At 39.4% G+C, this 13800-nt stretch overlaps 3 protein-coding genes across 3 annotated transcripts in view; 2 read left to right on the top strand and 1 right to left on the bottom strand.

Annotated features, from left to right (window-relative positions):
• The first annotated feature begins 4944 nt into the window (after positions 1–4944).
• Positions 4945–6517, top strand: LOC129762370 (EP300-interacting inhibitor of differentiation 3). The gene is made up of 4 exons (XM_055760595.1): positions 4945–5002; positions 5122–5584; positions 5664–6182; positions 6255–6517. Exons 2-4 carry the CDS (start codon positions 5267–5269, stop codon positions 6336–6338), a joined length of 921 nt encoding a protein of 306 aa, XP_055616570.1. The 5' UTR covers positions 4945–5002; positions 5122–5266; the 3' UTR covers positions 6339–6517.
• An 18-nt stretch (positions 6518–6535) lies between these two features.
• Positions 6536–13800, bottom strand: part of LOC129762364 (O-acyltransferase like protein-like) — a 30248-nt gene continuing 22983 nt past the window's right edge. The window contains exon 10 of the mRNA XM_055760584.1: positions 6536–6826. Within this exon, the coding sequence (XP_055616559.1) occupies positions 6593–6826 (234 nt within the window). The 3' untranslated portion in view covers positions 6536–6592. The remainder of the gene's footprint in view (positions 6827–13800) is intronic.
• LOC129762365 (uncharacterized) lies at positions 11144–13756 on the top strand. The gene is made up of 2 exons (XM_055760585.1): positions 11144–11212; positions 11277–13756. Exon 2 carries the CDS (start codon positions 11400–11402, stop codon positions 13710–13712), a length of 2313 nt encoding a protein of 770 aa, XP_055616560.1. The 5' UTR covers positions 11144–11212; positions 11277–11399; the 3' UTR covers positions 13713–13756.

A 13800-nucleotide genomic window follows, 5' to 3' on the forward strand; every position in this document is an offset into this window, starting at 1 on the left:
AGCACGCTCCCTGATATGCTGACGATCACTCAATTTATCCTAATTTTTCCGAAATGATCCTGATTTTCCCTGATTTTTGTACTCTTAAATATAGTGGTTCCATGCCATAGTTTTCTGTCATGATAGTTCTCCGGTTCGTTCTTGTATATATCTTACATTAAGTTAAACTTTTCGTGGCTTCCCAAAACAGTGCCAGAAAATTTCATGAAACCAGATTGTCTGAAAAATTTATGAAATTACAAAGAAACTAAGTTTGAGGAACAATATTGCTTTACTGAAGATAATGTGTATGTAGATGTATCCCCAGAGTTATTAATGTAGGAATACGTTTCAGAGTGTAAAATTACTCCAGAGAAAATTTTTGAATCCACCGTCAATATAAAAAGATTTTATATGTAATTTGTTCGTCTGATTCAAAGTAGAATAAACTTTAATGATGAGGCTATGGTAAATATATGTCAGCAATTTTTGAGGAGGAAGCAAACATGTTCTGGGAGGATAGAATATTTGAGCTGTGTGAAAGATGGCGAAAAAAAGATTATAATGCTTTGATTGAAAATGCTGTTTTTGTTTTCCCAAAAATCGACATTAACTTTTCGGAAAACCCAATATGAGCTATCCTGATTTATCCTGATTTTTATTTTCATTCTTCCTGATTTTTTCAAATTATAGTTGGCAACCCTGGGTGTGCGTTATATAGTCTGATTTGTTTATATTTGCGATGACAAATGTACAGTGTCTACCTTTGGTGGCGATATTAGTGCTTGGGAGGTAAATTATTCTCTATCAGATCATAAGGACCAAAAGGAGTGTAAAAATATAAAAGTTTGAATGAAAATTTTCACTTTATATTGTTTGTTTACCTAACACATGTAGTTCTGACACTCACTTAACGATTTGTCGATGCATTTCCTGTTTGTTCCACAAATTGTTACTATTATAATATAAAATCATCATTAGACACATTTTTCGTTCAATATTTTTCTGCTATATCGGAAAAAAACCATCTTATTTCATCACATAAAATAAATATTCGTTACGTTAAAGTAAATTTTCATTCATAATTTTGATTTTGAAAGCATGTTTATTCCACCTGAATAACCATCATTATTTTCGCCTCCCAATGAAAGCACACGTAGCTTAATGCCGTCTACACGAATTTATTCTTCAAAATCAGAATTCGAATTGAATTACGATTCCAATAATACAAAAGCAAAAGCAGCAGGTTTTCCATTTTCATAGTCTTTATTTTTAGATTTTAAAAAACAATACTCGGAACTTGACAGCTGGTGAATCCGAGTGACAACCAGTGAAACATCTCAGTGCGAAACTAACAGCTTTCGGGGCGAACCTAGTGCGACACCAGGTTGAAACTGAGTGAATAAAAAAACGTTTTGACAGCAGTTAGTGCGGCACTGGGGTTGAAACTGAACAAAAACGAATTCGCTATAACAGTCTCCAGGAGAAGGGAAGGAATGTTAGTATGATATTCGCCGCCAGAAGGGTCGCCCCTACAGCGTGGTTCCCTAGCGATTATCAAGGAAAGGATAGTTGTTAGTGGGGAGAGATGACAATCAGGATTCACTGTGGTGAGTGATATGATTAGGGGTTTATCCATTTCATTTTTTGCATAATAACCATGGATAACTTAAGGGCTTTGGACCCTCTGCTCTGGTTCTCAATAGTTCAGGTTCTTTTTCGGACATGCTACTTTAGAAATCCGTCATTCGCAGACGGAGTTTGCGGAGAATAAAGCTTCTTGAATTCAAAAAAGTGAAAATGAGTTGTATCACCTGTTTAATTAATAGAGACGAATGAACTGCGAAGTTTAGAGCATCTTAAAAACATAAAAACAAACAAACCTGTTTATTTGGTAATCGCTCTTCCTTTGTGGTGGGCCTGGATAAAACCGTGGCACTGATTAGGTGAAAGTGAAAGGAGGTACAAATCTGTCAGATGTGATTGTTGGGGTTCTGATAGTGGAAACATAAAAAAAACGTATTTTGTACTGGATTTAAAGTAATTGAATGTAGTTCGAGTTATTGAACTATCTTAAATATCACATTGGGGGCTGTGGAAAACTGGAAAATATTGCGATGCGGTAAGAGTTCGATTTTTTTTATCAAAATTGTATTTTCAAAGAAGAAATAGGTGTTCATTAGAAAACCATAAATAATAGGTTACGTTTACATCTACATAATTTTATCGTCACGATTGCTATATTAAACCAAAGTAGTGGATACTGGAAGCAGCGGATACTGTTTGCTAGCGAAGAGTATCGGCTGATTTTCAGCGGTTCTCAATTAGAAGACTATCAATCAAGTAGTGACCGTTCAAAACAGCAGTAGATTAACAAAGGGTAACAACTGTAGTGAAACAGCGGAAATTTCCAGGAGCATTGCACAATCACTACCTCAGCTGTTTCGTGATATTTTTCCTTCCTTTCCTTTATTGAAGTGCGTAAATCCTATTCCCAGCAATCATTAAATCGCATAACTTGGCATATTTTAAGTTACATATAAGGTAAGATCGAATCAAAATCATATGTAAAATCGATCAAAGGATATATTGTGTACATTTAAAATTCAGTCTCAGTTTGGTGTAACATCGGTTCAATCAATAATTTTGCGAAACAGTGAGAGGTAAATGATCGTTTTCGCACACTTCCCATCAAGTAATATCAACCAAACTCTAATCGAATACTCACAAGATATTAAATTTTCATCTGCTGTCGCACAGTATAGTGAATAACGTCGGAAAACTCGAGCTTGTGCTCTGAAAGTTAAAATTTCATTTTTCAATCTTCGGCAATGGTTTTGTTTGTATTGGTAAAAGCATCGTTATTTTTTCGACACTGATGCCAGACAACATCATCGAAACAGCTATAAAAACCACACAATAAAATGTTATTCCTGAGTCATAGCGTTTCATGTCATTAAAATCAATAGAATAAAATTGTGTTTATATCAATACAATTATTATTTCTACGTTTAATGGGTCTATAATGTAAGTTTTAGCAACTTTAACATTGGGTAAGAAAATTATATTGCAGAGCTCGGAACACTGTCACGGCTGCCTATGCTTTCAAAAACAGTAAACGGAAGAGTATTACATTCAATCAAAATGTCTCGGCCAACGAAAAGCGTTAAGGCTCTCCAACGTGAATATGTGAAAACAATACGACCAACGAAGGAAAACATTAAGGAACTATCAACATCGAGTTACTATGCGGAAGAACTTGTTAATACCAAAAGGGCCCCAATTCGCATGTGTTATAAATTTGCTCATGTTACGCTCGCGTATAATCAGAATTTTACTTCATTTGCAAATGCACCTTCTTTATATATTTATATTTGCAACTGTTCATCGGAACATATCGTTCATACATTTTACTTTATTATTGAATTGTAATTTTTTTTTCAAATTTATTCAAAGACTCGTGTCAATGTAGCGCCACACAGTCTGATAAGTGAATTAATCTATTAACGGGTGCTTTGCTCTTCTCTAACAAACACTATTACCCCATTTTTACACGTGGGTTTACCTATACTACTACAATGGCTAGCTTCCACCTTCACTTTAAATGACGCCGGTACTACAAAAAAAAATATCCTGCAAGCGAAAGAAATAATATTGTTAAGTTCTAATTCATTGAGAAATCACATGTATACAGCCTTTTCTAGCTGACTGTATTTTTCTTTGAAGTAAAATATAGAATTCAACCTTTAGCAGCATATTGTTTATTTGTTCATCTCATTTAGCATTTTTACAATTGTCGTATGATTTATACCGTATTGTTTCGTGCTTTAGGATTTGGATAAGTCAATGTATTTGAGTTTCATAAAAATGACAAGTTTTTTCGTAAAGCTAACATATCCGAAATATTAAAATTTTAGGAACAAATTTCAGGTCGAAGAGTCGCACAGAACAACTTCCACATTGTGAAAGTTATACTAGTTATTCTAGGGGCTTCCAAATGAAATAGGTGGTATACACTATAAATTAAGTGCGATTCACATGCAACATCGACGTTACGTTCACATCACGTCACGTCGCGTTACGTTAATTATTCTCCCATGTAATTCTTATGGAAACATTCACAGACACCGGCAAGGTAACGACCCGTCAGCATACGTTCAATCAAAACGACCGGCAGGATTTGTAGAAAAGAATAATTGACGGAGACGGACGTCTCGTTGGGGTTTTGTCTGGGCTTTGTGTCTCGGCTTTTGTTTTGATTTTGGTTGCATTTTTTATGCCAACATATCTCCTAGTTTCAAAAAATTTGCGGCTAGCTGAGAAAAACAGTCTGTATATTATTATTGTTGAATAAGGGTCGGGACTACAGGTTTTAACCATTTAAACAATATAATTGTATGATTTTCATTGATTTTTCCAAAATTTAGAACTGATTCTAGGCATGCTGACGTTGACGGAACGTGGACGTTCCTTTCCGTAACGTTCTATGTGAATCGCGTATATATCTAATTTTTTTATTATGTAACTGTCAGTCCCAGTCACTAGTGCTTCCGTGGATGAGTGGTGAGCGTTCCACATCATCATGCCGGGGGTTCGGTTTTTCGTCGAAGAAATCCATTCCGGCTTGCACTGTGGTCACGCGTATTCTAGAGCTTTCCACTCCAGAATACATTCATGGCGTATTATCCGGCATAGATATCTCAACTAAATGACACAAGCAATTCATATAGATTTGAAATGTTTTTACATCAAATTAAACTTAACCATATGGTGAATGCTCAAATATTCTCCGACGTTATATTGTTATTTTTGTTCAAATGTTCAAATTGGAGAGAATAACAATTCAAAACAACGCTTTGTGGAATAAATTAAAAAAAAATCGAATGCTATTCATTCACCCCTCGATCCGAGCCATTATGTTTTGTAACCTGCCGCCGTATGCGCTGCGTATGTTTTGTTTTGGAACGAACGTCCATCGCGTCGTAATGTCAATATTTTGTTCACTGGGAACTTCTATGAGCCGGTAAGATTTATTTAATTTCGTAATTTTGTATTGTAAAATTTTTGAAGTAAAGTGTCTCGTCTAAAATTATCAAATTGAATAATGTTATATTGTGACCTGCTCTCGTTTCCTGTTCATAGTGAGGATTACGTAGCATCTTTCGCTAATTCAACAAGTTGACACCGTATTTTGATTTGTTTATAAACGGGCTTGTTTTGATTTGTGTGTGCGTTGAAAGTCCTCGCTCGAATTACGCTGGTTCAAATTAATTCAATTTCCCATACAATGGATCGCGAGGATATACAAGTCAAGGTACAGCGTATGTTGCGCAAACAGAAATATAAGCAACTACTGGAGGAAGGTGCCCAGCTTGGGTTGCGTGCCGAAACGGCTGACCCGGTGGCGACGTTCGAAGCGGTAACCCACATTTTGGAAGCATCGAATGTACTGCAGAGCGAAGGACGCATCAAGGACCGGGCCGAAGCTACCACCGAAGTGTTGATGGATGCTCAGGTGGTCAAAATGAGCCATGACGTCGTGCACGCCGCGATGCAGAGAATGGGAAATTCGGAGTTTTCCGATGACGAGCTCGTTGGTGCTATTGTGAGTGGTGTATCATTGGTAGCTGATAAATAATAGTTTAATAATAAAAGTATGTTCTGTTGGTCTTTTATTTTAACAGTTATCCAAATTCGACGTCGAACAGGGAGTCGAAAACTGGGACAAACTGACCCGCGATGCGGCAGCAATCTTCCGGATGAGCAAGCACAATCAATCACTGTATGGAACGTTCGAATCAGAACCGGAGCCTGCCACCCAAAAGGAGGTGAAGCAACGCGCACAGCGACAGCGCACCGATTTCGGCCAGGCGAAAAAACCGGACACGGTGGATAAGTTGCAGCGTCAGGAGAAAAGCGCGCAAAAGTTAAATCTCATATTCAACCAGATTGTGACACTCTGCGAGCAGCGACGAGCGCCTTTACCGTACTATGAACTCATAACTGACCCGCAGGACTTCATGACAACGGTGGACAATGCGTTCCAGATTTCGTTTTTGATTCGGGACGGCAAGGTGGCGCTGTTGGTTGACGAAAACCACGAGCCACTCGTGAGGCCCACCAGCGAGAAGGAAAACGAACAGGCCCAGCGGATGAATGAGACAACGCAGGCCATTTTGGGGTTGAACCCTAAGAAGTGGAGGGTGAGTGATGGTTCTTTGATTTTGACCGATTCTGGTGGACCCTTGTATTTTTTTTGTTCATTCTCAATGTAGGATATGATCGAACGTTATGAAGTTGACGAACCGATGCTGATTTTGAACCGAGACGAATTGAATGCGACACAGCTGCCGACGTAGATGACTCGAGCTTTCCTCAGGTGAGATGTACATGAACAAACCATTCCTTGTGTTAAGTTATTTATTGTACGATTCGGTGCAGCCTATTGAAAAACGTTGCTTCTCTGTTAAGATCTTGTTATTTTTCGAACAAAGGGCAATATGTGTTCGGATACGTTAAGAATAAACTACAGACTAACGCGATTTTTGAATGATTATTTTTTTACATAAATCCACAAGCCAAATTTGTTATGAATCTTCTAAGCTCTAATTCATCAGTCCTTCAAATCCTTGGTTTCATTTGAGGGATATACAATTGTTTTACTGCTATTCTCGTTGATGTCGAATGTATCTTTTGGGTCTTCCTGGTTGGAAGGCAATGATCTTTGGGATATTTTAGGTTTTTTGCTGTCGAAGAGGAGCTTCTTGATGTTGCCGAAGGGTGTCTCGAACAGCACCGTCAGAAGGTATGATGCCCCGAATATTACGATGTATTCATTCAGGTCCAGCTGAAAGTAAGAGAAAAAATGTATTAATCGGTGTTCCGAATAAAATGAATATTGGTTCCGTCATGGAAGCTATCGCTTGGACCATGAAAAATGTACCGCGATACATTCTTATTGCATTCAGTGTCTAATTCTGTTCACTTGACATAGATACTGTGTTTCACACTAGCTAACTGATTTCTGCTAATCTTTATATATAAAAGAGAGTTTTTCCCACGTACGTATAACTCTTCATCACGGGAGACCGGTGATCTGATCTACGTCGTCCATATATTTTGTGAGTTTGTCTTGACCCAAATTAGAATGATAGAGTACTTTAGAATATATTTGAGATGATTTGAAAAATTCGAAAAAATTGACTATGCATATTCACTATATATAAGAAGAGCATTTAAAATAAAAAGGGAAAATTCGAAAATAAGGGGTACGCATATATATGTTTCGCTGTGAAAATCATCATTTAGATCAATTTGACAGATCTGAACGATAACAAATAAACTCTCTTGAAGTATATTCGTTTTTTTACCAACCAAAATATTCTCTAGAAATACATTATATGGCAGAACAACGTTTGCCGGGCCAGCTAGTAAATTATGTTGTGTTAGTTGCATAAATATTACTATTCGCGAAATTAGCAAACTAGTACTATTAGTAACACCTAATTATATAATTTTAGCAAATATTGTAATGATACCACTTGTGCATCGTCAATCGTAGTAACCCATGAGTATTCAAACAAAATTAGACATCGCTATCAGTTGAATTGCGAGAGTTTTGGCGAAAACAGTAAGAGCCCCCGCAGACTGCAGACTGATTTGTCGGCCGATAGTTTGGTCGGCTTCTTAATCAGTACGGAGAGGTGTGCATGTGCGCACATTACGCCGATTCAGTTGGGTCGGTTTTTGCACCAGAAGGCCGACCCGACCAAACTGTTGGTTGACAGAAAGTCTGTAGTATGCGGGGGCTCTAAAACATCTGCGCTTCATGGCTTGTGCGTACTGGTAGAGGTGGATGAACTGAAAAGTTTAAAACCTCTATAATTCATCACATTCGTTCGTGCGTACTGGAAGCTCCATTACACTCCTGAAGAAGAATGGGAGTGTTAAACGGATCCTGATTCCGGTCGCCCGACGGTGCTAAGCGATCGTAAATTGACGCTGAAGATGGAAGGTTGTCGGAACAGCAAGCTGTGACCCAGAAACAAAGGCTGAAAGTGATGGAAAATGGTAATTTAACGGCGAATTACTAACAGATAAAGCTGCTACTTTACTTTTCCCACCAAGGAGATAAGTTCCGAAATTAAATTATCTTTTGCAGTTTTTTATCGCCATCCAAAAATAGTCCATTATTTAATGCAAGCGTTATTTCTGAGTAAAGTGGCTAACATTCTTTGATCCCAGTTTTTATCAATTTACAAAGTGTAAACGATTAAAAATTTCAGGAAAATAATAAAAACTGAGTGATACAGGTACATTGCTTTGATTCAATAATTCTTCAATTAATACATATCTTTAAATTACAAACTCGATCGGTTATCACTAAAATAAATAATACCGAAAAAAGATTTCTCTATTTCTATCAATTTTTTCGATCTAGGAAAAACTTTTTGTGGATTTGTTCTTCAGTGTACATCGAAATACAGGAAAACCTGTTTTTGTGCGATTTTTTTGCGGTTTTCTTTTTTAGTGCGGTATATGAAAAGAAACATATTCGACGAAGTTATCGTCCATTTGGTTTTTTTTCGATATATGCATTTCAGAGCGAAAAAGCATATTTGCGTCTACATTATCCATTTCATAGAACTGATGCTAAAACCAAGATTTATATTTCAATAAATAAAGTTAAACATAAATAAACTCAAAAAAAGCCTTTCGATCTTCCAAAAACCGATTCTCTGATAAGGATTTAACCAGTGAATTGATCCCTGAACTGTTTTGAGAATCAATTCGTCAAGATCGATCTTTTTACAAAGATTGCCCAAACTCCTAGTCGTAAATCTAGGAGAAGCAGTTGTGTAAGCTCGGGCATTACAGAACAAGCGGTCACAATTTATATTTACACCATCACATTTACGAGCCTAGCAGTGAAAATGGTGACAGAATTGAATGATGACATCAGTTCAAGCGGAAACATTGTTTTCTAGAACTGGCGCTACAGTCTAGCGACTAAATCCCAGACGTATGGCTCGGACGGATCTTATGGGATTGTTGCTAGCTGAGCTCTGAAGAAATAACGAGTTGTTGAATTTCTAAGAATAATTTTCATTAATGTATCAATAAATTGTAAAAAAAGCATATGATTTTTCAACGATTGATTAGCCAAATATCGATTCTTTGGTACCGATTTAACCAGTGGACCGATCTCTGCGCCGTTTAGAAAATCGGTGTTTATCTAAAGATCGCCCAATCCTAGCCCAGCTTGCACAAATTTCCGGATGACATCTTGAAAGCCATTTGCCAAGCTTCGCGCTGTTCGACAGCAGCGGAGAGTAATTACAGCCAGATCGAGAAAGCTCGGTTTTGATATTCGCCGTGAGAAAATTTCACCGGATGATATGCGGATGCCGTTTCGTGCTCCATAGACCAACCACAAGCCTTTGCTCGTTTTATTCGGATCGAAAAAAGGTATCCCCACGTACACTCTCAGACACGCGGACCTCCTGCCCCGCCTTATAAATCGGCATGTTCGTCCGGAAGAGGATGTTATTGCCAACGGTAAGTTCGAGAACACCAACCGCAGCATCATGAACCAGTACCTGGAAGCCTTGCCAGTTTCGTTTAGAACCTTTCAAGCCAAATCCTGCAGAGATGAAAATCTGCAACAGGTTATCAAGCATGTTGACACCACGTGGTCTACCAAGAAAACGAGCATCACGGACCCGAACATTCAAAAGTTTGCATACCCATTCAATCGCTAAGATTTCTCCGCGAATCTAATGAAATTTTTTCTTTCAGTATTGTCCATAGATGCTCAATGGGATTGAGGTCTGGGGATTGTGGTGGCCACTAAAGAATTTTAATCTTTTTGGAGTGGAAATAGCACTTCGCAACCTTCGAGGTGTGCTTGGGGCCATTGTCCTGTTGGAAAATATAGCTTTTCATATTCATTTTCTTGAGTGACGACTTTAAGTTTTCCTCGTCTAACGTCTAATCCAGTGGTTTTCAACCTTTTTTGCTCCATTTCCTCCTTTCCCTAAATTAATCACAGTACTTTCCCCCCTATCAGTATTTCGGAAGATAGCCTGTAATGTATCAGTAAAATAGTAAAAGAATATAAACGGTTTTCAAGTTATATTCGCAACAAATTTGATTTTATACATGTATCAGATTACAAAAAAGATATATAAAATCTGTCAACCTGGCACCTACGCTTGAACGTTTTCCGCCAAAATCGTAATTCTTGAGAAGGTTGTAGAAAAGCACACCTCATGTCATCATCGAAGTAAGTGTGCAATATTCCCTTGCATAATTCCCCCCTTTTTTGTGGTCATTACATGGCGTTTGTTCAAATTCTTTACTGCGAATGCGAAAAGTGATTCATTCAATCAATAATTGATTCAATAAATCAATGATTACTAAGCCAAACGTAGTCCCACGTAAACCTTGCGGTTATATCATAGATATAACCCACCCATTTTTGGACGTAGGACTACGTCTTTCATTTCTATACTGGGGTGTAAGTTCAAAGTTTCGAAAACGAAAGCGTTACGCCGGAGAACGAGATTTTGAGCGTTAATAGCTCCTGAACAACCGAACGAAATGGTATGATAAACACTTCATTCGAAAGATAAAATGTCTATGCGTTATATACTTGTTACTTTTTGATCCAAAAACTTGTTTCAATAGCGTTAAAATTGTTTTGAAAACAGACTATTGATATCACAAAACGGTATAGAAGCGAGCGCCGCTTGGAAGTCCACTCAGTTATAATTGAACAACGATTGGAGCATGTTGTCGCTGTTGTGGTGAAGCTAACTTCGTTTATCATGAAAGCGCTGATGAACGGTGTCACCATCAACATCATTGAGACAGCAGCGCTTCGCGTTGTGTTGTGAAGTTGCCTATGATGCACGACTGTATGCTTCATAACCAACTTCACAATACAACGTGACACTTGATAGACAAAAGCAGATAGCCATCAATAAATTGGTACGGTGAAGGAATTGGAAGTTTAAATATACGGAAAGTCTTTGTAGTATTCCAAGTGAAAATATCAGCGAATCGAAATTTTGCAGAAGCTAAAAGCAGGTATTTTTCAATAGAATTTGAGTAAATCAAAAAATGTATATATAGATTGTGCAATTATCTACATGCAGAATACACTGTACACACGCACAGAATAGGAGATTTATTGAAGGTCCGGGTGACGAGTTAACGAAACCCACAAAACGTAAGATAGCGAAGAGTGATATATAATATAGAGCTAAATTAAATAATGTGTTTATAACTTGTAGGAGATTTTTAACCATTCAACCTCGAGCGGTTCCGAATAAACGAGTTGAATTTCCGGAAGTTGGTTTCCTTTCGTTGCGAAAGCAACAGTTGTTTAAAAATCTCGTTTTCCGGATCGATTGGAGATGTCACGAAGAGATCGATCAAGAGATGCAGCACAGGGAAACGGTCTGCAGCAGTCCTGCCCGCTGTGCCACTTGCCAGATTCCGACGAAATGGTCAGCTGTGACGACTGTGAGCGTTGGTATCACTTCGGCTGCGTCGGAGTGAACGAAGATGTAGCCAATCATGATTGGAGCTGCCAGGAATGCATCAATGCCAGAGTTCCTGCTCCACAATCGCCGCATCCGAGAACTTCCACAGATGAGCCATTACCACACCTTCAGTCAGCATTACCAGCCCCTCGTCATCCCACGCCACCAACGTCGATCATGCCAGTGCCTTCACCACGTCTTCACACTCCACGAACGTCAAATTTACCACCCACTCCACGCCCACGCACTCCACCAGCTTCGAGTATGCAACGTGTTGTGCCACCAGTTGCCAGAGAGGTAGCGGTCGATCCCGATTTGCTGAACAAGCTTCCTGATGAGCTTCGTATCCAGTTGTTAAAAGAAGAAGAAGCCATCGAGCGAAAGTTTCTGTTACGTAGGTACCAGCTTTTGCTAGAATCATCAGTGCATACAGTTCCAACTGTTCAGGGAACCGACAATAGAATAGGTTTAGCGAGTAATAATGTTAGAGATCCTCCTGTTTCTCATTCGTCACCAATGAATGGTCACCGCCGCGATATTTTACCGTTTGTTTCATCTATGGGGCGAGAGCGTAATGAGGCAAATTTCGTTCCACATTTAAGAGAACAACTAACGTATATTCCACCATCAATCAATAATTGTACTAATTTTTCGGCGATTGATCCTCCTCGAACAAACAAACGGTCGTATATTCCGACATCTAATCCACCACCAGCCTTTCACCGACCGAATGCAACGTGCTTTCCGCCGCCTCGTGTCGATCTGCCTCCGCATATTCCGTCGTCCTCTATACCGAATAATTATATGCGCCCGAATGCATCCGCATTTGCACCATATGCTGGCCCTCCGCGTCATACTGCTCAAGGATATTACCCGTTCGATTCTCACGACATTCCCTCCGCCATAGGAGGAACGGCGCTGCTAAATAGAAGCCAAATCGCCGCACGTCATGCAGTCGCTAGGGACTTACCAATATTCAGCGGTGAGCCGGAAGAGTGGCCGCTGTTTTTCGCCACGTATGAGAACACAACGAACCTGTGTGGATTTTCGCCCGAGGAGAATATGGCCCGTCTACAGAAATGTCTAAGAGGCAAAGCCTTAGAAGCGGTTAAATGTCAGCTGTTACATCCAACTAATGTGGAACAGGTTCTCTCCACCTTGAGAATGCTTTTCGGTCGTCCTGAAATTATTGTTCATTCGTTACTCCAGAAGATAAGTGGTATTCCAGCACCCAAAGCGGAGCGGCTGGCTACACTTGTCGATTTTGCGCTAGTCGTTCGCAATATGGTAGCTACCGTGAAAGCCTGTGAGTTAGAGGAGCATCTTTGTAATTTAACTCTTTTGCACAATCTGGTTGAACGTCTCCCCCCAATGATTCGTTTAAACTGGGCGACCCATCGTCAGTCTCTACAATTGGTAACGTTATCCGACTTTAGCGATTGGTTGTATAAGTTGGCAGAAGCAGCAAGTATGGTAACGATGCCACCGTTCTCGGCACCCATCGACAACAAAGTTCGCCGTGGAAGGAAGGATGATGGATACTTGAATGCGCATATCGAATCAGTTCCTAAATCCAAACAATATGAAGTAACAAGAAATCGATGTATCATCTGCAATGGTAGTTGTGGGGATGTAGAAACATGTAAGCGTTTCCTTTCGATGAATCTATCTGCCCGTTGGGATGCACTCCGGGAACACAAATTATGTCGTAGTTGTCTGGGGAGTCATCGTGGTCCATGTAAAACCGGAAAGTCATGTGGGAAGAATGGCTGCGAGTACAAGCACCATCAGCTTATGCATAACGATGCCAAGAATAAGTCGATACCATCAACCTCGTCGCATTTTAAAGGGAGAACTCAAGTTCCACAAGACGCTGTTGCTGGTCGTTCCCAGGAAACTAATTCATGTAACACTCATCGTGAAGGATGCGAAGCTGTTATATTCCAGTACGTTCCTGTTACGTTGTACAACAACAATGTCGAGTTGCGCACATATGCCTTTTTAGACAGTGGATCCTCTCTCACACTGATGGAGGAAGGTTTGGCAAAGGAGCTGAATTTGGAAGGCGAAAAGCACCCATTATGTTTACGCTGGACGGCTGACACTTGTCGGTACGAGAATAATGCTATGCGTGTTTCCTTCGACATTTCCGGTACGCGCGGTGGAAGTCCCAAATGCAATTAGACGGATGTTTACACCGTTAAGGAACTGAAGCTTCCGTCACAATCTCTGTCCGTTCACGAGCTTTCCCAAAAGTTTTCTCATCTTGATG

Source organism: Toxorhynchites rutilus, chromosome 1, assembly GCF_029784135.1.
Source record: "Toxorhynchites rutilus septentrionalis strain SRP chromosome 1, ASM2978413v1, whole genome shotgun sequence".
Classification (NCBI taxonomy): domain Eukaryota; kingdom Metazoa; phylum Arthropoda; class Insecta; order Diptera; family Culicidae; genus Toxorhynchites; species Toxorhynchites rutilus.